This window comes from Maniola hyperantus, chromosome 6, assembly GCF_902806685.2.
Source record: "Maniola hyperantus chromosome 6, iAphHyp1.2, whole genome shotgun sequence".
Classification (NCBI taxonomy): domain Eukaryota; kingdom Metazoa; phylum Arthropoda; class Insecta; order Lepidoptera; family Nymphalidae; genus Maniola; species Maniola hyperantus.
In genome coordinates, this window is record NC_048541.1 from 14,791,937 (window position 1) to 14,816,464 (window position 24,528).

At 36.7% G+C, this 24,528-nt stretch overlaps 1 protein-coding gene across 2 annotated transcripts in view; it reads left to right on the plus strand.

The window, feature by feature from the left end:
- Window positions 1-14,238, plus strand: part of LOC117982803 (uncharacterized) — a 114,550-nt gene extending 100,312 nt beyond the window's left edge. For both annotated transcript variants that reach the window (XM_069499389.1, XM_034969227.2), the window contains exons 2-7: window positions 294-499; window positions 1,131-1,284; window positions 5,837-5,954; window positions 11,530-11,696; window positions 12,715-12,774; window positions 13,167-14,238. In XM_069499389.1, coding sequence (XP_069355490.1) covers window positions 294-499; window positions 1,131-1,284; window positions 5,837-5,954; window positions 11,530-11,696; window positions 12,715-12,774; window positions 13,167-13,243 — 782 coding nt within the window. In that variant the 3' untranslated portion in view covers window positions 13,244-14,238. The remainder of the gene's footprint in view (window positions 1-293; window positions 500-1,130; window positions 1,285-5,836; window positions 5,955-11,529; window positions 11,697-12,714; window positions 12,775-13,166) is intronic.
- Window positions 14,239-24,528: the final 10,290 nt, after the last annotated feature.

The following is a 24,528-nucleotide window of genomic DNA, read 5'->3' on the forward strand; positions in this document are numbered from 1 at the left end:
TTTCATACTGTTACTAATAGAGAAAGAATAAATAATAGCTGATCGCCATTGATTTGCTGTTACACACTTGTACACGCTCTCTAAACTAAGCTAAAATAAAGCAGGTCCTCGTTTTACAATGCCTCCTATGAAAAAGATAGTAGGTAGATACTATCCTTCTTCTTTACTACTACTCTACTACTACTATTTCTTTACCACTAGATTTCGATCTGTCAATTTAGTTTAGCTAATGTTTGAGTCAGAATTGAACCTTTAGCAAATAAATTAATGTTGATATTTTTATTTATTTACAGGCGTCCAATCAGTACGCATCATGAACATTCGTGTGCCAGAGGTGTTCCAGTATGGTACCAAGGACGCCATCACGTTGGACTGCGACTTTGTCACCAACAACGTGACGGGGCTGGTGGTGAAGTGGTTCTACATGGACAGGTCACAGCCCGTGTATCAGTGGATTCCTCCTCAGAAGCCTCAAGCTTTGGGACTATTAAAACATAAGGCAAGCTTTTTATTTCCCATTATGCTCTATCCTAAAAAAGCTGTGGTAGCCTAGTGGTTAGGACATCCGCCTTCCAATCGGAGGTCGGTGGTTCGATCCCGGGCACGCACCTCTAACTTTTCGGAGTTATGTGCGTTTTAATTAATTAAATATCACAAAACATCGTGAGGAAACCTGCATGCCTGAGAGTCCTCCATAATGTTCTCAAAGGTGTGTGAAGTCTACCAATCCGCACATGGCCAGCGTGGTAGACTATGGCCAAAACCCTTCTCACTCTGAGAGGAACCCCATGCTCTGTAGTGAGCCGGCGATGGGTTGATCATGATGATGATGATACTCTATTCTCGGCAAGAACCTCGCTCTTTCTGTTACGTAATCCCATAAAAATGATGGAGGCAAAAATCTCAGCGGGCCTTACCATTTTGAGTCACCAACCAGTCATTTTCATTTGTTATTACTTTCAGAAATTTTTTTACAAATTTTGTACTAAGTAGAGCGTTGTCTGTGTCACTCTTACCTACCTATATGACGTTTTGTCGGTCTCAACGACAGAGACAGTGCTCTGCAAATCTGCTAACTTATTATCGCGTACCTACTGTAGTTTTATCAAAAGTGGCATGTTTCTTTCCAGTTGGATCTCTCATACAAAGTGTCGCAGAACCCTTACACGCAGCACCGGGCACTACGGATCCTGTCACCTGGGACCGAGCTGACCGGCAACTACACCTGTGTGGTGTCCACATTCCTGTCTGAAGACGAGAGGACCCGCCCTATGACCATATTTGGTAAGCATTTTTTCCAATATGACCATATTCGGTACGCATTTTTTTACTATGACCATAATTATTCAGTAAGCATTTTTTTCAACTATGACCATATTCGGTAAGCATTTTTTCTATTATGACCATAATATTCGATAAGAATTTTTTCTACTATGACCATATTCGGTCAGCGTTTTTGTACTATGACCATATTCGATAAGCATTTTTCTACATGACCATAATATTTGGTAGGTAAGCATTTTTTCTACTATGGCCATATTCAGTAAGCATTTTTTCTATTATGACCGCATTCGGTAAGCTTTTTTTTACTATGACCATAATTATTCAGTAAGAATTTTTTCTATTATGACCATATTCGGTATGCATTTTTCTACTATGACCATATTCGGTAAGAATTTTACCTAGCTTCGTGGTAGTAGCGGGAATGATTTTAAAACTACGGACTCCTAGTTGAGTCAATCTGAGTAGTGAGAGAGTTCAGTCCCTCTGAATTTTCGAAAATCTGTGGATTTTAATCAATTATATCACTTGCTATAATGGTGAAGTAAATATCGTATGTCTGAGAGCACAGAATACTTAATAGTTCCTTCCTCCCATAACCCATCGCGGACCCAATAATGAGCCTAGGACTCCTTTTAGAATAATAAGGGCTTAGGCCATAGTCCATCACGTTGTTGACCAAGTGCGGATTGGTAAAATTCAAATACCTTTAAGAACATCATGGTGAACTCTCAGGTTGATACGCGATGTTTTTCTTCACCGTTAAAACATAATATGATATTTAACTGCTTGAAACGCACATAACTCCGAAAAGTTAGAGGTGTAAGTAAACATTATTGTAACTTAATTATAACTTTCACACATGGTACATGCCGTATTCTTATCAAACGTCAACGAATCAAATAAGTAAATAATGGAACATTGTTAAAAGTTTACAAGTACCTTCGTAAGCCGCAATATTATGCTTTGTTACACGAGGCGAGTCGGAAATTACTTCGGGGAACTTTGCCCACGAGTTGGTTTAGCAATCATAAAGTTGGGACAATTATTAATGTACACGTTTAGGGCAATGGCGGAGGCCTTGCAAAAAAGCAAAAGCCGACAAACACTTTGCTTAGTTTGTCCTATACACAAATAAAGTTTCAAACATGTTTATACCGTATTCTTATAAAAATTCAATACAATGTTATTATTATTTATCAAATAAGTAAATAATAGAACATTGTTAAAACTTTACACGTGCTTTAAACCATTCGTGAGCCGCAATAATATGCTTTGTTACACGGGACGAGCCGGAAATTACTTCGGGGAACTTTTCCCACGACTTGGTTTAGCAATCATAAACTTGGGACAAATGTTTAGGGCAATGGCTGGGGCCTTGCGGGAAAGCAAATCTGAAAAACACTTTGCTAGTTTCCTAAGTTCCAGCCCACAAAGTATGTTTCTAAATATTAACTGATCAGCTCCTGACAAACTGTATGATTGTTAAACGATATAAAAATGTGCGCCGTGCGGTGCTAGACGTGGTACAGTTCTTGCAATTCACGAAGCCGAGTGATCGTGCATGTCGGACCAATCAGTCGCGAGCAAGCACTTGCAAACGCACACATTTACTGTACCTTACTTATACCGATACAACTTAAACACAAGCATAAGCCACTCGCCCTCGTGAAATGCAAGAACTATAACAAGTAGCAGCCATTAATGGGTTTCAAATATGACAAAAATTAATACGCGTATAAAGATAAAATTAAGGCAAATACTTAAGCCGTATGTGTACACTCACGTTTCTATTACAAAAAATTAGGTCTGGTGGGAGGCTTCGGCCGTGGCTAGTTACCACCCTAACGGCAAAGCCGTGCCGCCAAGCGATTTAGCGTTCCGGTACGATGCCGTGTAGAAACCAAAGGGGTATGGGTTTAATAAAAACTGTCATACCCCTTCCAGGTTAGCCCGCTATCATCTTAGACTGCATCATCACTTACCATCAAGTGAGATTGCAGTCAAGGGCTAACTTGTATCTGAATTAAAAAAAAAAAAAAAAAATAGGATGATGGTGACGATTCTCCTGACTTTTCAGCGAATCTCAGTAAATTAGAAAATGTGCAAATGATGCGCTCTCTATTCCCTAACTCTCATAGTTTGATAGGAAAACCATCCAACACAAGATCCGAGATCGAGCGTATGGCCAACATGGTCTTCAAGCCAAAAAATATTTAAAAATAATAATAATTTAAATAAATTGTATTTATTCGAATTATTGAAATTATAAACTCAAAATAAGCTATAAAATAAATATCAGCCTCAAATCAAAATCATTTTGTAAAAATCAATTTTACATCAGTTATTATTTATCATTCAATTTAACAAATATCTCGCAATCAAACATCATAGTAGCTAATGTTCCATTAACATAACATTGTTACAACTTCCCGCATGCTGTTAACAAGTATTCGTATTCGTGCGCCGCAATATGCTTTGTGAGTTGAGATGAAACGGAAATTACTTCGCGCAACTTTGCCCGTGTCCGACTGCATGTGGGAAGCGTTAACGAGAAAGCCTCGAAATGTATAGTTAGTAAATCCATAATGGGCAATGTTGAATGGAAAGTCATTTACTGTGAACTGGCAGTGCTAAAAATGACGTATATTATTTTGTATAAACCTTTTAGATTGAAAATGAAAATTATTTATTTACAACATTGTTGCTACTTTATGAAGTTTTAAATACGTTACGATTTGTAATTTTTGTGATTTTTTTTTATAAAATATGCAATTTTTATTTTAAAATGTTGATTGTAATTCGGGATATCAAAATTTTAATTTGTCTAAACACTTAATTAACGTCGATTTATATTATAAATCTGATTTCCTTCGTATTATAAATTCAATTTATAAATCTGATTGCCTTCGTATTATAAATCTGATTTTTAGGTTCCGTACCTCATAAGGAAAAAGGTACATAGATGTAGGTAGGTACTTAGTGTCTCTGTAACTATGAAACTTTAAACACGATTCCTTGTTCCTCGTTAACGAGGAAAGAAGTAAGATAGCAATTTCTTTATTTGAGAAACTGGAACTTTTTAACTTTGCTTTAGAAAGACAAAGACTCTAGTTTAATACTAGGAAAACGTACCTACCTGTCTTTAACCTAGCAACACACCACTGAGAAAGTTTTGTTCGCTATATAAACGTATGGTACCGCTTACGAGCCATTTTCATAGTGTTTAGTCGCTTCAGCTGCTACCCACTGAAATCTACTTTCAGGGTTTCCTAGTTTTACTCGGGAACTCTAATAATAGTCAAAGAGCATCCCGGTAATTAAATAACGAAGCTGGCCATTGTTGGCCGGCTTCGTCACATACAAAAATTATAGAATATTTAAAATCTAATAGTGACTCTCCATCTTTCTCTCTTTTTTGTTTTTGTTTCTTTTATTTCAGCTGACGGCTTCTCTTTCAAAGTTTTTTTTTATATTTTGTAGCGGCTTCCTGCGTCTGTCCACCTAATGGGGAGCCTCCAAACGCTGTGCTTTCCGCTGCGAGGTCGCCATTCTAACACCTTGGGACCCCAACGTCTATCAGTTTTTCGAACTGTGTAGTAAAATTATGACACAGTAGTTGAATATCATGCAAATGATTCCGCCCTCATCCAGTCACAATATTCCTGACGTTTGGTAAAAGCCTCCGCATTACCAGTTTATTTGCGAGGCAAATAAAACTCCTCTGTTTTCGGTTAGCTTCCTGATTACCAAGCAGTGCATGAATAATTAATCGGCTCATTGATTACCGTGTAATTTGTACCCGTGTAGGTACGCTTGCGGCGCCGATTTTATTACATACTTCAACAATGTATTACATTACTAGCTGATACCCGCGACTTGCATGGAATTCTTTGGAATTTTCGGGAATTCAAATGGGATTTTCGGGCATAAAAGTAGCATATTATACTCTTCAGGTTTTTAACTATATTCTTGCACAAAATCACGTCAATCCGTGGCTCCGTTGCGGCGTTATTGAAGGATAAAGCAATAAACCAGTAAACAAACACATTTTTTCGCATGTATAACATGGGTTCTAGATTTCCACTGGCCATGGTCTTGCACCGTCTGAATCCTGTGACTCATTTGATGTCGTTTATACACCTAGTGGGGGTCATTCAAAGCTACGATACGCTTTCCAGTTACTTATACTTTAAAGTTCTATTTGTACTCAATTGAATAATAACAAAATAGAAAATAGTTTCATATTTGTGCCTTTCGGGGTGCAGACCATGGGTTCATGGGGCCAGGGTGCTTGATCTTTTTTAAGAACCTGTCCTCCAGTCTCGCGGAATCCACGGGGGACCGGAGGGCTGGCATCTACCTCGGTCAGCACATTAGTCTGGCCATTCAACGAGGTAACGCAGACAGCGTTCTGGGCACCCTGCCTCGTTACGGTGATTTAGATGGTATTTTCGATCTGTAATATTTATTTGAATTAGTGGTTAGGATTTGAATTATTTTCTTGTTAATTAATAAAAAGCACAACGATAAAAAAAACCAATATTATTTACAGTACCAGAGACAAGATTCGACATGATCCAGGACCGGCTGAACGACGGATACCTGAACATCATCTGCTCAGTAGAAGGGGTGTTCCCGAGGCCAGAGCTCGTCATATTGGCAGGAAACAGGTACGAGTATGTACCCAAATGTAAAACCTCAAAATTTAAGGACACCTTAAAAAATTACTTATCTCGTCATCAGTATAAAAGTGTTCAGCAATTTCTATTACAGCCCTCTTGGAAATTGCTGGCGTGCGGTTAGTAAAGACCCGATAACAGTCCTATGTCCTTCACTACAGAGCTCAGAGCCATAATAGCTATCTATTTGCATGCCTTTAGCCCGATCCGTCCGAGTAGTTAATTGTGCTGAGCGTTGATAGATCAATCGAAAAAAAACTTTATCCTATACAAATAAATATACAAAGAGAAAGAAGTAGTAATTTCTAACTCACATTACTATTTCTTTTTTTTCTCAATTTCTTACTAAAATTACAAGGATAATAATTATTATAACAATCTAATTATAAAAAAGTTAAGGTCCCTTCGTAACGATGGTATTAATTATAATAAAATTACCGGGAAGTTACCAACCTTATTAAAATTACTGCCAGTGCACTGTCGGCAAACATCGAAAAATTAATAACCCCACGAGCAAATTGAATCAATTGATATGCTGTAATTAAAATCCACCCGCACTTTGTGTAATTAACATACGATATAATGAGTATCGGGCTGGCTCGAGGTACTATGAAGTCATAATTTTGTAAAAATCATAATCAAAAGAATAAGCTGTGATAGCCTAGTGGTTAGGACATCTGCCTTCTAATCCGAGGTCGGGGTTTCGATCCCGGGCACGTGCTCTAACTTTTCGGAGCTATGTGCGTTTTAAGTAATTAAGTATCACTTGCTTTAACGCTGAAGGAAAACATCGTGAGGAAACCTGCATGCCTGAGAGTTCTCCATAATGTTCTCAAAAGTGTGGTCCAATCCGCACCTGGCCAGCGTGGTAGACTGTGGCCAAAACCCTTCTCACTCATAGAGGAGACCCGTGCTCTGCAGTGAGCCGGCGTTGGTTTGATCATGATGTCATGATGAGTTGCGGGCTCGAGGTACTATGAAGTCATAATTTGAGGTGTAAAAGTCATAATTACAGAACACAATTGTAAGAACACAAAATAAAGTAGAATTATTGCGCATAATATGCTACTTAGTATTATAATTATGTGAAAGTTTGGATGTTTGTTACCTGCTCCGTCACGCAACATTCTTTTCTTCTTCTTCTTCTAGAGTCGACGGTCACCTCAAATACGGGCAGTCCAAAAAGCCGCAACCGCGATAGCTCGCTCGGTAGCCTCGTGTAGCTCATCGTTTTAACTATTTTGAGTAAATCCCCCTTACAAAATTCTTATTGAATTTTATGCAAAACTAGCTGACCCGCCATGGATTTGCTCAAACAGAATTTCTCATAATCCTTTCTAAGTGGGGATCTATGTTATGAAAATTTATTGTTAAAAAAGTATAACTAATTAATTCACAATTTGTGTTGGTAACTCTGAAGTAAGTTTGAAAAACCAACAGGATTTTCGGGGTTCTCGCTCTTCCTCCTCCGTCCCAAACATAGACATTGTTCTAAAGAAAATATATACAAAAATGTTAGTCATTGAGTTTCAAGGCCCAGCGGTCTTAGCTGTACTTAGGTTAGCCAGTCAGGCAATTTTTCTTTTTAATTTATTCATAGATTTCGTGGTTCGTATGTTAGCACAACAACAAAAAATATATAAAAACCTCCTACGTAGGTTTTTGGCTTATAATTTATTTTGGCTATGTTAGGTATCGTATATCAAAGTATGAATATTTAATTATTGCTGTAATTACACTGTTTTAATTACAAAAGCAAAATTACCAAGTAACTTATTAAAAACACAGACGGTACTTTAATTTCTAGATACACCGAAAAACTAATAACAAACTGTTGTTTTCATATTATTAAAATCCACCCCTAATTATTTTAAAATTAGCATATTATTATTCAGCATAATGAGTTGGTATTATTGTAGTTTTCGAGAAGTTTTGAGTTTGTACCTTGTGTTTCTTCATGGGCAATTTGGGAATTTATAATATCTAATTAGTCTCTGGTCTGGTCTGGCCAAAGCCTCCCAGGCTTTGGCCGTGGCTAGTTACCTACCACCCTGCCGGCAAAGCTGTGCCACCAAGCGATTTAACCTATAAGGGATACGGGCTTAAGGCCCTTTCAAGTTATTCAACGATATCCCACACTATGGGGTAGACGAGAAAAAAAAATCATCTCCACTTTACATGTAGGGGAGCTACCCTAAAAAAATATTTATCACAATTTTTATTTCACCACTTTGTCGGCGTGATTAATATTTATACCCATGCCAAATTACAGATTTTTAGCACTAAATAGTCTCTGAGATTAACCGAGGACGGACGGACGGATAGACTGACGGACATGGCGAAACTATAAGGGTTCCTTGTTTACTACGGAACCCTAAAAAGTCACAGAATTAAAGAAACATTCCAGAACTGGAATGTTTGTATTAATTTGAACTGTCAATAAATTACGTGTAATTGTGTCCCCGAGGCAAACGTCATAGCTTTGTGTTATGGGTGCCTGGAGAACCATTACTATTGAGTTATTAACATTTTCCGAGTCTGTGTATTATGAACATATTTAACTCGAATATGAATATTAACATATCGGAAAATGTGTGTTTCAAATTAAATATCACTTGCTTTAACGGTGAAGGAAAACATCGTGAGGAAACCTGCGTGCCTGAAAGTTATCCATAATGTTCTCAAAGGTGTCTTAAGTCTGATCAAATTATTTGTTTCAACTTTCTACATTTTTTTCTTATACGGTTATGGAATTTAATTGAGGAGCTTTTCTATTCACGATAGTAATAACCCCGAATAAACTACCTTTATAATAAAAAAACGGATTTTTGAAAATTCTACCCCTAAGAAGGTGAAATAGGATTTTGAAATTTGTTTAGTCCACCGGACGAAGTCGCGGGCATAAGCTAGTTTTAATATGGGTAAATGGGTAAATGTCACTACATTTCCTGTGCAAACAAAACAAGAACAACTAATAATATGACTTCCATTCGTATTATCTCGTTTTATATTCATCGATTCTAACAATCTGCGAGTAGACTTGGAAAACTTCCCGGGCGTCCCAAATCGCTCTTCGAATAATACTGAACACTCACTTGGATGTTCCTTAGCCTGTGGAAACGTACGGCTGTATAATTTTATATGAACCGCTTTATTAGTATACTTTTTATAGCTCACGACTATTATGTGACCAGTACCCGTAGTACAAGATTTTACGTCTCACCAAACCAAACCAAATTCGAGAGTTGAAATACTTTCGCGTTACAGTAAACTGGATCTTAAATGCCTTGTTTTAAAACTCAAGTTTGTCTACAATTCTACAGTCAGCGCTCCAAGCGGAAGCATTGCGAAATTAAAATCAGTGGCATTGAATATTTGACTTCAATTCAAGGCTGTTTAGGTCCATTTTACTGTAACGCGGAAGTATTTCGACTCTCGAATTTGGTTTCGTTTGGTGAGACGTAAAATCTTGTACTACGGGTACAGCCCCCTGATTGTATAAGAAAAACGTATTCATCGTTATTGTAATCATCAACAAATTCTGCCCTTTGATTAGTTGATTCGCTGTTCTCTGTATTTTTTCACAGCCAATCAAAGGGTAGAGTTTGTTGACGATTACGATAACGATAAATACGTTTACCTACTGTTAGCCTTACACAATTGGGGGGCTGAACCCCCGCGCAACACTGCTCTTCTTCTAACAACCTCGCGGCCTGTCGGTGCATGCCCGTTGTCGGATTTAATTTGTCCCCCAAGTATTTGCACTTGGCTACGAGAACGCTACGTAAAATTCCGTGGGAACTCTTTTACTTCCCGGGATAAAAAGTAGCCCATGTCACTCTCCAGGTCTTTAACTATACCCACGCAAAAAATCACGTCGATCTGTTGCTCTGTTGCGACGTGATTGACAAACCAACAAACCAATAAACCAACAAACAAACACAATTTCACATCATAATATTATAATATGGGTAATGATAAACCCATATACATGTAACTATTATCATAGTAAAAAATATCGTGAACCTGCGATAATTGTGTATTTTTTATTTTTACGGTTCGTAAGCGGTTATTTAAAAGTAGCGTTTTTTACTGCAATATCGGTTCGTGTGTCTCCAATACCTTAGAGTTACGGACTAAATAATTCGGATGTTCGCGAGTTTGCTAACAACCCCGCCGCCTGCTGGTGCATGCCCGCTGCCGGATTTAGTTTGTCCCCCAGGTATTTGCACCTTGCTACGAGAACGCTACGTAGCTCGTAGCTCGTAGCTCGTAAGGGACACGTTGTTATTGTTTATTGGGCTCTAAGGCTGAGATCTATAGAGCGCACTTCGACTTTGCTCAAACTTAAGATTGAGTTAAAACGAGACAGAATTATGTGAGAGATATAGCTCTGTCTGGTTTAACTCTGTCTTAAGTCTAAGCTAAGTCTCTTATAGATCTCACCCTTAGAATAGAACATCATAGGAAAGGCATTCCGAACCAGTGGTAGATGCATCCAACTATTCGTAAGCACTTGTAAAAGTTTATACGAATAAAAAAGATTTTCATTTTCATTTTCATCATTATGATCAACACATAGCCGGCTCACTACAGAGCACGGGTCTCCTTTCAGAGTGAGAAGGGTTTTGGACATAGTCAACCTCGCTGGCCATGTGCTGATTGGTACTCGGTAGACTTCACACACCTTTGAGAACATTATGGAGAACTCTCAGGCATGCAGGTTTCCTCACGATGTTTTCCTTCACCGTTAAAACAAGTGATATTTAATTACTTAAAACGCACATAACTCCGAAAACTTAGAGGTGCGTGCGCGGGATCGAACCCCTGACCTCCGATTAGAAGACTGACGTCCTAATCGCTAGGCTATCACAGCTGAAAGCACACACAGAATAGTACATGTACCGCATATTCTTAAGTGTTTCGATATTCTTCTAATTAATTCTTAACTAGCTTATGCTCGCGACATCGTGGACTACATAAATTTCAAATCCCTAATTCACCACCTCAGGTGTTTAAATTTCAAAAATCCTTTCTTAGCGGATGCCTACGTTATAATAGCTATCTGCATGCAAAATTTCAGCCTGATCCGTCCAGTAATTTGAGCTCTGCTTTGATAGATCAGTCAGTCAGGCAGTCATTCACCTTTTCCTTTTATATATATATTTTTTTTTTTTTATTCAGATACAAGTTAGCCCTTGACTGCAATCTCACCTGGTGGTAAGTGATGATGCAGTCTAAGATGATAGCGGGCTAACCTGGAATGGGTATGGAAGTTTTTATTAAACCCATACCCCTTTGGTTTCTACACGGCATCGTACCGGAACGCTAAATCGCTTGGCGGCACGGCTTTGCCGGTAGGGTGGTAACTAGCCACGGCCGAAGCCTCCCACCAGACCAGACCAGAAATTTAGAAATTATAAAATTCCTAACCCCTGCCAGGAATCGAACCCGGGACCTCCCACTATTAAGACCACAGCGCTCACCACTGCGCCAGGGAAGTCGTCAAGATTTAGAATTAGAATTTAGAATTTAGATTTAGAATTTAGATTAATTATTGTTCCAGGCCGCTAAACGCAAAATCAACAATCAAGATCATCGAGGGCCGATACACAGCGCTGACGAGTGCGGTAGTCAGAATAGACTCCCTCCCTCCCACTGTGGAAATCCTCTGCGACATGAACATACCGCTTGCTAACTACTTCAGCAGAAAGAGGGATATATTTTACAGAGGTGAGTAAAGAAAAAAATTAAGTGAAAACTTCTTCACTATAGTCAAACCAGCCGACTAAGGGCTAATAGCCATAAAAGCTCACTAATTAGATAAAATATTCCAAAAGATCATAAGTCAGTACTAACACATTCAAAACGCTAATAAAATGTGAGAGATAGTTCAGCAAATGAAATTGATGATATTGATTCTGATGTTTCGATGTAAGAGTTATAGATTATTTTTTAATATATTTTTATCATCATTTCTTTCCTTTATTAGTTTACGTACTATCTTTTTATTTGTGTTGATTGTTTCATTTTTATCCTTATTATTATAAGCATTTGCCTTGTACGCAATTATGATAGTGCCCAATTAAAAAATACATTTATTCGACAACTCTGTGCATGTGTAGAATTTCTTTGTTTGCGGGAAATATAATAAATTTTTAGCTTAAAACAAGAGTTCCTTAAGTTGAATATTAGGCACTAAAATATACCTGTATAAAGCTGTGATAGCCTAGTGGTTAGGAAGTCCGCTTTCTAACGTGGCGTGGTTAGGAGGTCGGGGGTTCGATCCCGGGCACGCACCTCTAACTTTTCGGAGTTGTGTGCGTTTTAATTAATTAAATATCACTTGCTTTAACGCTGAAGGAAAACATGGTGAGGAAACCTGCATGCCTGAGAGTTCTCCATAATGTTCTCAAAGGTGTGTGAAGTCTACCAATCCGCACATGGCCAGCGTGGTAGACTATGGCCAAAACCCTTCTGACTCTGAGATGAGACCCGTGCTCTGTAGTGAGCCGGTGATAGGTTGATCATGATGATGATGATGACAATATACCTACAGTTGATTGTGTGGTCGACTTTGTATTGTTGGTGAAAAAAACAACAAAAAATCACTAGCAACGACAACAGTTGCAATTTCACTGTGCACTTGATTGTGAGGGCAAACATTTAAAATACTCTAACAACAAACTAAAATACAGAATGACGTTGTTTTATTTTATTTATTTATGAAACAAACATGTTTCGTTTACAGATCCCCCGTCCAATGATCAGGAACCAACTTTCATAAACGCACACACTGCACGTGATAACGGTATGTACCTCACCTACTTTTTAGGGTTCCGCACCTGAAAATGAAAAAGGGACCCTTTTAAAAAAAAGAATACTAAGCCATGTTAAATGACTAATATTCCCCTTTCCTCTCCGCCAAGCTTGTGCTAGGAGTAGGTATGACAATTAGTGCAACGGGCGAGGTTTGAACCGTCGACCTTTCAGTTTTCAGTCCACTCCTTTATCCGTTGAGCTATTGAGGCTCTCTTATAGGATCACTTTGTTGTCTGTCCATCTGTCGTGTCTGTCAAGAAAACCTATTCGAAAATCCATTCATACAGTTGAAGATTTCCCTTCTTATTAAGGCCATGATATTTTGATCTAATAGGTATTTTTAGTGTGATGATGCCTAATTTTTTTGGTTTTTTTTTCCAGGTCACTCAAGAAAGTCAAGTCCAATTCTGGTCTTGATATCCTGTATAGCGCTGTTTCACTGCTTGAAAATAACGTGACGTTTCATTACAAAACCACCAAAAAGAAATAATGTTGTGAATTAGTTATAGATAGATATTATATTATAAACATTAAGTGTAAATATAGGTACATCGAAATATTATTAACATATTATTTTATACCTTATAAGTTTAAGAAACGGGCAATATATTGTATGTAAATTACGTAAAACAAAATACTACATTTCATTTATTTATGTACTCGTAGAGTTTATATACTTAATATAAGAATATTTGTAATTATAAAACTGTAAAAAGTTATTAATACCCAGACTAAAGGAACAAGATAGACAGAACGCCCCCATTAAAAAGCTTGCTTAAATAAATCTGACCACAAAAGAAGCCAATCATGTAACCGACTTTATACTCATTGGTTAGGGCTGTCACGTATAGTGCGCGCAAAACGAGTAGTTCAATCTGAACACAAGGCGTTTGACTGCGCATTGTTCAAAAACAGATCGCAGCCGGGCTTGTGTACATCTAAATATATAAAAGGAAAAGGTCAGGCTGACTGACTGACTGACTGATCTATCAACGCACAGCTCAAACTACTGGAGGGATCGGGCTGAAATTTGACATGCAAATAGCTATTATGACGTAGGCATCCGCTAAGACAAGATTTTTGAAAATTCAACCCCTAAGGGGGTGAAATAGGGGTTTGAAATTTGTATAGTCTACGAAGAGGAAGTCGCGAGCATAAGCTAGTTTAATTCTATGATCTGCCATGTTGCAACTTCAAATTGGAGTAATTGTTTTGTGTGCACTATACATCGAACACTACTAATAAATTATAATAAAACGCATTATAATTAATACTACACAGGTAGTTTGCTCACGAAAGCTCTGTCTATCTGTTTACTTTAATCTACGCAAATGTAAAAAAGTGTTATAAATTAAAACCAAAAACAATTCACCAAATTCATGGAAAAATTCAACCTTAATTTTCCAAAGATTTGATCACTAGTCGTAAAATAATAAATTCTATTAAAACTGTGCTTGAAGTCTCTCATTTTAAATCCTTTTAGAATTTAATTAATTGTAAAAATTCTTATAAAATTATCTTAGGGACAGCTGTCCAAAGTTCCAAACTAAAAAGAACAAAGTAAAAAGTTAGTAAAACTAACGAAATTACGACTACTGGTACCTACTACGTTAAGGACTAGTTACACTAAGACAGTTACTTGGTCGAACTGACACCGATTCCGATGTCTTTCTCTAATCTAAATTTAGAGTATCTGCATCCTTTTCTTTTTAACAATGCTAAAAAGGGACAGAACATGAACTTTACATTTAAAGACTCTAAATTTTAGTGCACGCTACAAATTTAAACAGTAGGCTATAATTATAGTCATTTATTCATAAATATACATTATACGTCAATTACAATAATTTCAATTCTTTTTCTTAATATTTAATAACATATTCTTGTTTCAAGAATAGATTTAAATATATATATATATATATATATATATTTAAATCTATTTATATATATTTAAATATATATATATATATAACATAAAATAAAATAAAGTAAGTTAGTAAGAAGAGGATGCGAATACTCTGAAATTAGGTTGTGCTCAGAATCAGTACCAGTGTCATAATATTATTGGGGAGTTTATACCTTTACTGCAGGTTGATTACGAAAAAACTGTTGTTATAATCTCTATTGCTGTGATTGGCAGAATTAATAGTATTTCTGCTTCAACAATGTATTTTAGCCAATAGCGAGAGAGGGTTGGCCAATCAAAGCTGATTGCGATCCTTACACTGTAGCTGTCATTTTACCGTAAAAAAGCTCATGGAAACATTTTGTAACAGCTACAGTGCTTTTAAAACTATGAATTAAGAATTAGGAACATTGAACAAACATGGTAAAGGTAGGATCTATGAAGAACTGAATGCGTTAAATTTGAGTACGATACTTTGATCGAAAATTAACTCGATCTGTACGCTAAGTACGAGATTTTATGTCTCACCAACGTTGATAGTATTCGAGTGTCGAATTGAGTTCCGAATTAGTTCACGTCGAATTCTAGCAACGTTGGTGATACGTAAAATCTTATACTAAGCGTAACACCACAAAATTTCAACTACTTGCAAAAAGTATTTTGTGACATTATCACGTTTTTATACCAGCATAAGTTAATTATAATAATTAGGGCCCTTAAAATAACACATCTTGTACGTATACATCGACTGAGTATCGATTTTTAGGTACTCGATACTCCATCAGGCTCACTATTTTGGCAGATCAACTCGAACGATGTAAACCAACCTTAAGTGTAGATAAGGTAACTAAGGTCGAAGTGGTTACGTGTCAAACTAACACTGTTAGAGTACTCTTGAGACGCTTGGGTCAAATTAATTTGGCCCTAGTGTATTTTGTAATTTTTTGTTAGTTTGTTTATATTTGTGACGATTTGACTTTTCATACAAGTACTGCTTTAACAAATTGCACTTTTACGTTTTGAATTTCATATACTTAGAATAATAAGTGCCCTTAAAATAACACACCTTGAATGCATACATCGACTGAGTGTCGATTTCAGTTACTCTATCAAGCTTACTATTTTATCAGATCAATTGGAACCATGTAAACTAACCTTTAGTGTAGATAAGGTAACTAAGGTCGAAGTGGTTTCGTGTCAAGCTAACACTGTTATAGTTGAGTACTCTTGAGACGCTTGGGTCGAATTAATCTGGCCCTAGTGTATTTTGTTGAGCTTGTTGATATTTGGTAACGAGTTGACTCATATTGTTGAATGTCATGGAGTTAGATAGGGTTCGGAAATGAAATAGGATCCTCAAAGTTTCGTAAGATGTTTCATGATAAAAATAATTATAATAGATATTTATTTACTATGATTTGGAACCGATAAAAGTTACAATAGACATCATTGGTGGCCTACCTATATCAAATATTTTGAAAACCATTGGGAACTTTTAATTTTTCTGAGACCTCTGTACCTTTATACCTTTAATAGTTTTGTCAAAATCGATTAAACAGGTGGGCCGCGAAAAATTATCAGAGAGACAAACATAATATAAATAATTTATTTATAATATAAATTAAACGTTATTATCCTTTGTTTTGAAAAAAAATCAATTTGCTAGGTAGGTATGGCCATATAATATAGTCTCATATAAAGCTCGAATATTAATAGTAGATATGTTTTTATATTTTTATCATTCAATTCTTTTAAATGATAAATATATCTATTTTCCCCAAAATAGACTTTTTGTCATTCTTCCTTCCTTTGTTGTTTAGTTAATTAACAAGCAAAAAGAGAATTAATTTATTTAAAATAAACAGTAGAGTAAAGCGAAGTTTATACCACTGCTTAATCAATATACAGTTCTGAAACAAACTGACATCTATAGAGTGTGACTGACTTAAAAGTAAGACAGTTTAATGAGACTGGCAAAACACTCGGGCTGAGACATATAGAGCACACTTTCACTTTGCTCAGAATTAAAATTGAGTTAAAACGAGACAGATTCATGAGAGAGATATAGCTCTGTCTCGTTTTAACTCTGTCTTAAGTCTAAGCTAAGTCAGAGTGCGCTATATAGATCTTACCCATAGACTCAAGACTGGCGAGACTGGGAAGGCCAGTTTCTTACATAAACCGGACTCATTTTAACTGTAAGTTAATTTCAATTACTTTTGTAAAGATCATTATTAAAATAATTTTATGTGGGACAAATTATATAAGGGACATCGCCTGCGGTGACTTTTTGTAGCGATACTGCCACATAGCCGTAGGTATAATACCTTGAACGCGATCGCCAGTAGCGATTAAGAATCATGAGCAAAAGTACATGGGGCTGTTTCGCTGCAAAAAGTTGCAAAGGGCCTGTACCCGTAGTATAAGATTTTACGTCTCACCAAACGTTGCTAGAATTCGAGAGTCGAAACACAATAACGTCAAAGTAAAATGGACCTAAAGAGCCTTGAATTGAAGTCAAATATTCAATGCCACTGATTTTAATTTCGCAATGTTTCCGCTGGAAGCGCTGGCTGTAGAAGTGTAGACAAACTTGAGCTTTAAAACAAGGCTTTTAAGATCCAGTTTACTGTAACGCGGAAGTATTTCGACTCTCGAATTTGGTTTGGTTTGGTGAGACGTAAAATCTTGTACTACGGGTACAGAACTGTATGACTGCTAAACTAAGTTGCTACCGTTGGTACCCTTTATTTTTGCTTTGAAAAACCAGTATTGGAAAATAAACTCGACATTTTGTAGCAATAACAGTCGTTGATTTCGTTACTCGTTATAGACTAAGAGCCAATGACCTATTTGTTCAAAGTTTTTATACCGGGACTAGTTTATGCTCGCGACTTCGTCCGCGTGGACTACGTAAATTTCAAACCCCTATTTCACCCCCTTAGGGGTTGAATTTTCAAATATCCCTTCTTAGCGGATGCCTACGTCAAAATAGCTATCTGCATGTCAAATTTCAGCCCGATCCGTCCAGTAGTTTGAGCTGTGCGTTGATAGATCAGTCAGTCAGTCAGTCAGTCACTTTTTCCTTTTGTATATATGTATATAGATAAATTCTCACAAAAATATCTGTAAATGATACTTTTGAAACGGTACGTTGACGAATAACTACCTACTGTTATAAAATCTCTTTGCATATTTTTCAAATAGCTATACCTAATAACCACTTTTAGCACTTATAGCATTAACCATACCTAGTCAAAATTGATATTGTATAAACGAAGGTAAGTCCATAGTTTCCCATGAAACCGATGCCTTCACAATATATGGCCGCAATAATAACGTCGAATGACGTCAGTGACAGTCAAGCGCCGTTATGGTGTCGGAAACATTCTCAAGGAACCAAGCAATTTTGGTTTCAATGACGTCATTCGACGCTGTATAGCAGCCGTCATTTAACGGCACCTCTATCCAAGGAAACCAAAGATTTACCGTCGGTTACAATACAATATTATGCTATGGCTATGTAACTTCTGTTTCTTTTTTTTTTTAAAAGACCATAAGTAAGTAGGTACCTAGAAAAATAAGTAATCCTATAAAATTGTCCACTGTCTCTTCGACTAGTAGTATTTTTATTGTATTTGCTGACAAATCTGCAAACCAAAACAGTGGAGGCTGATTATTCAGCACACATTCTGTTAGAATGTATGCGCACATAACATCAAAAAGAGACGCGCAAAGATTAAAAACTATAGACTCTGTTTTTGCGCAGATTTTATTTTTAAAATAAACGAAATAAATATTGTGTGCGGCGACACATGAACAGTATATTAGCGATAGCCTAGTGGTCAAGAACATCAGTCTCCTATTTGGAAGGTCTGAGGTTCGATCCCGGATACCCCCACGTCCTACTTTTCGGAGTTAAATATATGAATTTTACGCAATTCAAAACATCTCCATAATGTACTCAAGTAGAGAAGTCTGTCGAACCGCACTTGGTCAGCGTGGTGGGTTACAAACGATTTCCCTTGAGTTTTTACTCAAGTTAGTAAAATTTTCAACTTACGTAAGTTGTAAGAATATGCAATAAACTACTTGTGGCTTACATTAGTAAGTTGTAGGGAAGTTAATGATGTAAGCTACTTACGCGAGTAAAACTTACATGTGTAATTGCGGCTTAAAAATTATAAGAACTACCAAAACTGTAAAAGCATCTCATTCCCAAACTTTATTTATTTATTTATTTACTAGCTGATGCCCGCGACTTCGTTCGCGTGGATTTACATTTTTCAAAATCCCGCGGGAACTTTTTGATTTACCGGAATAAAAAGTAGCCTATGTGTTAATCCAGGGTATAATCTATCTCCAATCGATTTCATCCAAATCCATTCAGCCGTTTTTGCGTGATTGAGTAACAAACATCCAAACATCAACACTTTCACATTAATTTTATAATATTAAATATTAGGATTAGGATTTAGAATACTGTATTGCACACACAAATACATACAGAAAAATAAGCTACAGAAGAAATACAAGAGGGTGCAAAGGCGGCCTTATTCTTAACCTTTAAAAAATCCTTTACATTGTAATCGTATTTGTTATAGGAATTGGGTTTGTGATATTAACATGAAACTCTCGGTTCACAGGGTAACATACACTTTTCAATAATTCTATGGAAGGAATGGGACATCGAAGGGCCATTATGGGGGGCTTAGGGTCGTCTACCGCGAGCGAATTTCCCAAGGGACGCGTATTTTACATCGGCCGAGAAGCCAAGATGCCGTATGATGCTGAAATATCGTGGGAAAATAACGGTTTTGTTCATATTTTCATGGATATTATATTAGATTCTAAGCTAAAGAAAATTTAAATATCAAAAATCCAAGAAAATATAATCTTTACTTTGTAGGTTAAATTATTTTGACTGCTATGATAATATACTCTACCACAGTGCCTACCGCGGGGTGATCACGTAAAACGTTGCAGTAGCGACAGCAACGCGACAGCAGAAGCAATGCGACAGTTCATTTGCTGTCTCTCTTCTCCTTCTTCTTATTTTGCTTTGTAGCTATTGCTGTCTCTCTCTAGCCGGACGTTTGACAGCAATGATAGCGAGATTTACGCCTGTCGCAAGCCTGTCGCGAGTTACGTAATCACCCCGCGGGTTTGGAAAGCAGATACTAATAATATCACTGATATTTTCAGTACGGTAAAACTTCTAAGTGAAAAGTGAGTTAACTTGGAAGGTGCCGCGTAGAAACCAACTACGCGGCATCTTACCAGTACCCGTAGTACAAGATTTTACGTCTCACCAAACCAAACGAAATTCGAGAGTCGAAATACTTCCGCGTTACAGTAAACTGGATCTTAAATGCCTTGTTTTAAAGCTCAAGTTTGTCTACACTTCTACAGCCAGCGCTCCAAGCGGAAACATTGCGAAATTAAAATCAGTGGCGTTGAATATTTGACTTCAATTCAAGGCTGTTTAGGTCTATTTTACTGTAACGCGGAAGTATTTCGACTCTCGAATTTGGTTTCGTTTGGTGAGACGTAAAATCTTGTACTACGGGTACAGAACGCTAAATTACTATTTAGGTGGCTAGCCTTTGTCGGTAAAGTGGTAATACGCCATTACCGAAGCCTCTCACCCGACAATAAATAAAATCACTACCCATTCCTATTATAAATGCGACAGTTTGTCTGTTTGTTCTTCAATCACGCTGCAACGGAGCAACGACTCGACGTGATTTTTGCATGGATATCTATGGTTAAAGCCTAGAAAGTGCCATAGGTTATTTTGTATCTCGGAAAATCGGAAACTTCCCACAGGATTTTTCTGAACCTAAATCTACGCGAACGAAGTCGCAGGCATCAGCTGATAGATAATAATATGAGGTATTATCCTTCATGAACCTTAGTAGAAAATTACGTGAAAACTTTCTTAGTTTTCATAGGAATAAACTTTATCTATTTAAATGAGAATCTTTTCGCGACAATGAGAGACTCGATTTCTTTTAAGATATGACATAAAAACTTTTCCTCGTGGAGAAGTGCTAAAAATTCGTGATGGTTTAATAAAATCTGCCATTTTTAGGGTTCCGTAGCCAAATGGCAAAAAATGGAACCTTTATAGATTCGTCATGTCGGTCTGTCTGTTTGTATGTCACAGCCACTTTTTTCCGAAACTATAAGAGCTATACTGTTGAAACTTGGTAAGTAGGTGTATTCTGTGAACCGCATTAAGATTTTCACACTAAAACAGAAAAAAACAATAAATTTTAGGGGTTCCCCATACTTAGAACTGAAACTCAAATTTTTTTTCATCAAGCCCATACGTGTGGGATATCTATGGATAGGTCTTCAAAAATGATATTGAGGTTTCTAGTATATTTTTTTTCTAAACTGAATAGTTTGCGCGAGAGACACTTCCAAAGAGGTAAAATGTGTCGTCATCCCCTGTAACTTCTAAAATAAGAAAATGATAAAACTAAAAAAAAAAATATGATGTACATTAAATTATCATGCAAACTTCCACCGAAAATTGGTTTGAACGAGATCTAGCAAGTAGTTTTTGATTAATTATCGTGCAAAATGTCGATAAAATACGATTGTAGTACGGAACTCTCAGTGCGCGAGCCTGAATCTCAATTGTTTTCTGATATGGTGCAGACTGACGACGGTAACTCAATGATTTTACACTGGAATTCATAGTCAAGATAGGGGCTTCTTTAGAAGACGGTTCAAACGACATAATCGACTTTCTCGATTCGGAAACAGGGATGGCTTTCCCAATTCCTCATTCAGTTAAAATTAGATACAACTTATTCGATTTTCATGTCGAAAATTGACATTATCAATATATTCCCTAAAATTAAGGAGATTTTAATTGCTGGCAGCCTTTATTCTACAACTACGTTCCCCTGTCAATGCCAAAAGAGCCTTATCGTACTGTAAAAACTATACTATACTACTATACTACTACTGTGCTACTATAATAATAACTTGCCGAAAGACATTTTTAACGAAAAATCTTTTCCAAAATTTAAAGAAAAATGAAAAAAATATTGTCCAACACTATAGTTTTAAAATATATATAAGTTTTATTATTGTATAAATTCACCGTATCTTAAATAATGTTTTCTTCTATATTTATGTTTAAAATTGTTCTCATGTAAGTGAACTTTTGTTCTTTTTCGAGAAAATAAAGTCTTTAAATCTAAAAAGGATGCCCCATACGTTTAAAATGTGTATTCTAAAATTGATGTGTACGTTAATGAGAACCAGCAAGAAACTCGGCGGTTGCTCTTTTTAATTTTAATTTTACAATTTACAATGTTGTTATACCATACTATACAAGCCATTGCAGCCCCGTGCATTGCTTTACCTGAAGCACAGAATATATAATAGTAAAAGTAAAGTAAAAAGTAAAATATGCTTTATTGTACACCAAAACAAAAACAATAGACATATAACAAATACAGCATGTACAATAGGCGGCCTTATCGCTAAAATAGCGATCTCTTCCAGGCAACCTTAGGGTAGAGGATATAAAAATTAAAGAAAGCGGAAGGGGTGTACCTACTAATTAAATAAAGTAAATACACATAATATACGTATGTATATATATATATATATATATATATATATATATATAAATGAAAATACAACAGTAAATAAGAGAGGAACAGACGACAGATAAGTGGAATAAAAAGTAAAAATAAATAAACACATCAATTAATGGAGGATAAATAAAATAGCTTCAATTTTGTTTTAAAAATTGATAGTGATTGAGACTGTTTGATATCCAAGGGGAGAGAATTCCATAGCAGTATAGCGGTAACAGTAAATGATTTAGTACAAACCTGAAGTGAGTTAAAATAAAATGTCTTTTGTTCCTGCACTGATCACATAACTTTTATTGGCTAATACATTTTATATCGACAGTCCACATACGTACTGAGTGATAACATTAATAAGCCCCCGGTGTCCGCTCCCACGTGGCTCCCACGCATTACAATGAGTGCTAGTTTTTCAAACTACATCCAATCCAATCCTCGGTATCGACACATTCACGCGAATTGGAAACTAGACTGCACCTGATGCTGGCAGTGATAGCTGCACTACCATTTTGAAAACACATACTAGCCCGAGAGCATGTAGGAAATTTCCAGGGGGTGCTTGATAAAGCTCAAGAGTAGCTGTAGAGCCTCAATAGCTCAACCGGGAAAGGAGTGGACTGAAAACCGAAAGGTCGACGGTTCAAACCTCGCTCGTTGCACTATTGTCGTACCTACTCCTAGCACAAGCCTGACGCTTAGTTGGAGAGGAAAGGGGAATATTAGTCATTTAACATGGCTAATATTCTTTTTAAAAAAAGAAAAAAGAAAAAAAAAAGATGAAAATTGGAAAGAATAAAATCTCTACATAATTTTAAATATATACTTAATCAAAAAGTACGGAACTGGCAGTGTGGAAGTGTAGGTAAAACACAATCATAAACATTATAAATCGAAAGAAGAATATTGTGGTATCTACTTGTGGGCCAATGTATGGTGCACGTGTGCGTGCTTGCGTGTATGCATACGTATGTGGATGTGTGTGTGTCCTTCCCATAACTTGAACATATTTGTATCTGTACGTCTTTTTCCTGAACTCCTTGAAAAATGCATATTTTACATACAAATCACATTATGTACTGAAAGATAATATTAATAAGAACCTGGTGTCCTTTTCATCAGGCATGATTGTGGTAAGCGTGTTCCTACAAAATAAATAAATGAAATATTTACTAGTGCTTATAATCAATTAAAATAATAATACGTAGATCAACTAAGTAGCTGGCGATTCTACCAGGACCTCAGTAATTGAGAAGAATTACCAATCCAACCTAGATTTAAAAAAATGTGCGCCCACCACAGAGCAACGGATCTTGTTTGCTATTTATTTATCAACTATTATTATAGTCGATAAGCCAACGCAGAAGACCCACCATCCAAACTTTCAGTATTAATTATCAATCATCTCCATAATATTTTCCATGGGCTCTCGGCCTATATTTGGAGTATTCCACAAAGTAATCAAATCCTGTAATATTATTACGATGCGTCGTTAGAGTCGCGATTGGTAAACGGTATAAATAAAATAGTAGTCGTAGTTTTATATGTAGACTCGAACATTTTGGGAAATTACTAACGAACTGCCCAAACTGTTAGTGTAATTTATATGGCTCGATATCGAGGCGTCCATTTTGGGTATGGAAAGGTACATCATGATGATGATGATGATGATGATGATGATGATGATGATCGGTGATTGATTGTGATGATCGTCACAATGAATCACCGGCTATAGCCACTGCGCAATGGGTCTTCTCGAGGATTGAGAAGGATTTTAGACCATAGTCCACCTACTCAAGACGTGCGCATTGGCAGACTTCACATACCCTCGGCATCAATTTTTTTAAATATAAAAATGGCGAGCAAATGAGCAGGCGGGTCACCTGATGTTAAGTGATTACCGCCGCCCATGAACCACCAATGCGTTGCCGGCCTTTCAGGAATTTGTTGGTCCGCCCCTTGAATAACCCCATGTTGTAATCTAAAGGGAACACCGTCGAAGGGAGTTGATTCCACAGTTTGCATGTGCGTGGAAAAAATGATCTGGCACAACAATCAAATCAAAGTCACAAAACACTAAACTAGAGAATCTATAACAGAAATAGCTACTTTCCTTATCCGCAAAGTACGAATTGAAATTAATTATGCAGCATGGCCGACTAAAATGGTCGAGGCCGAATTAGCGTTGATAGAGTAATAGTTCACAACAAAGTTTTAATGT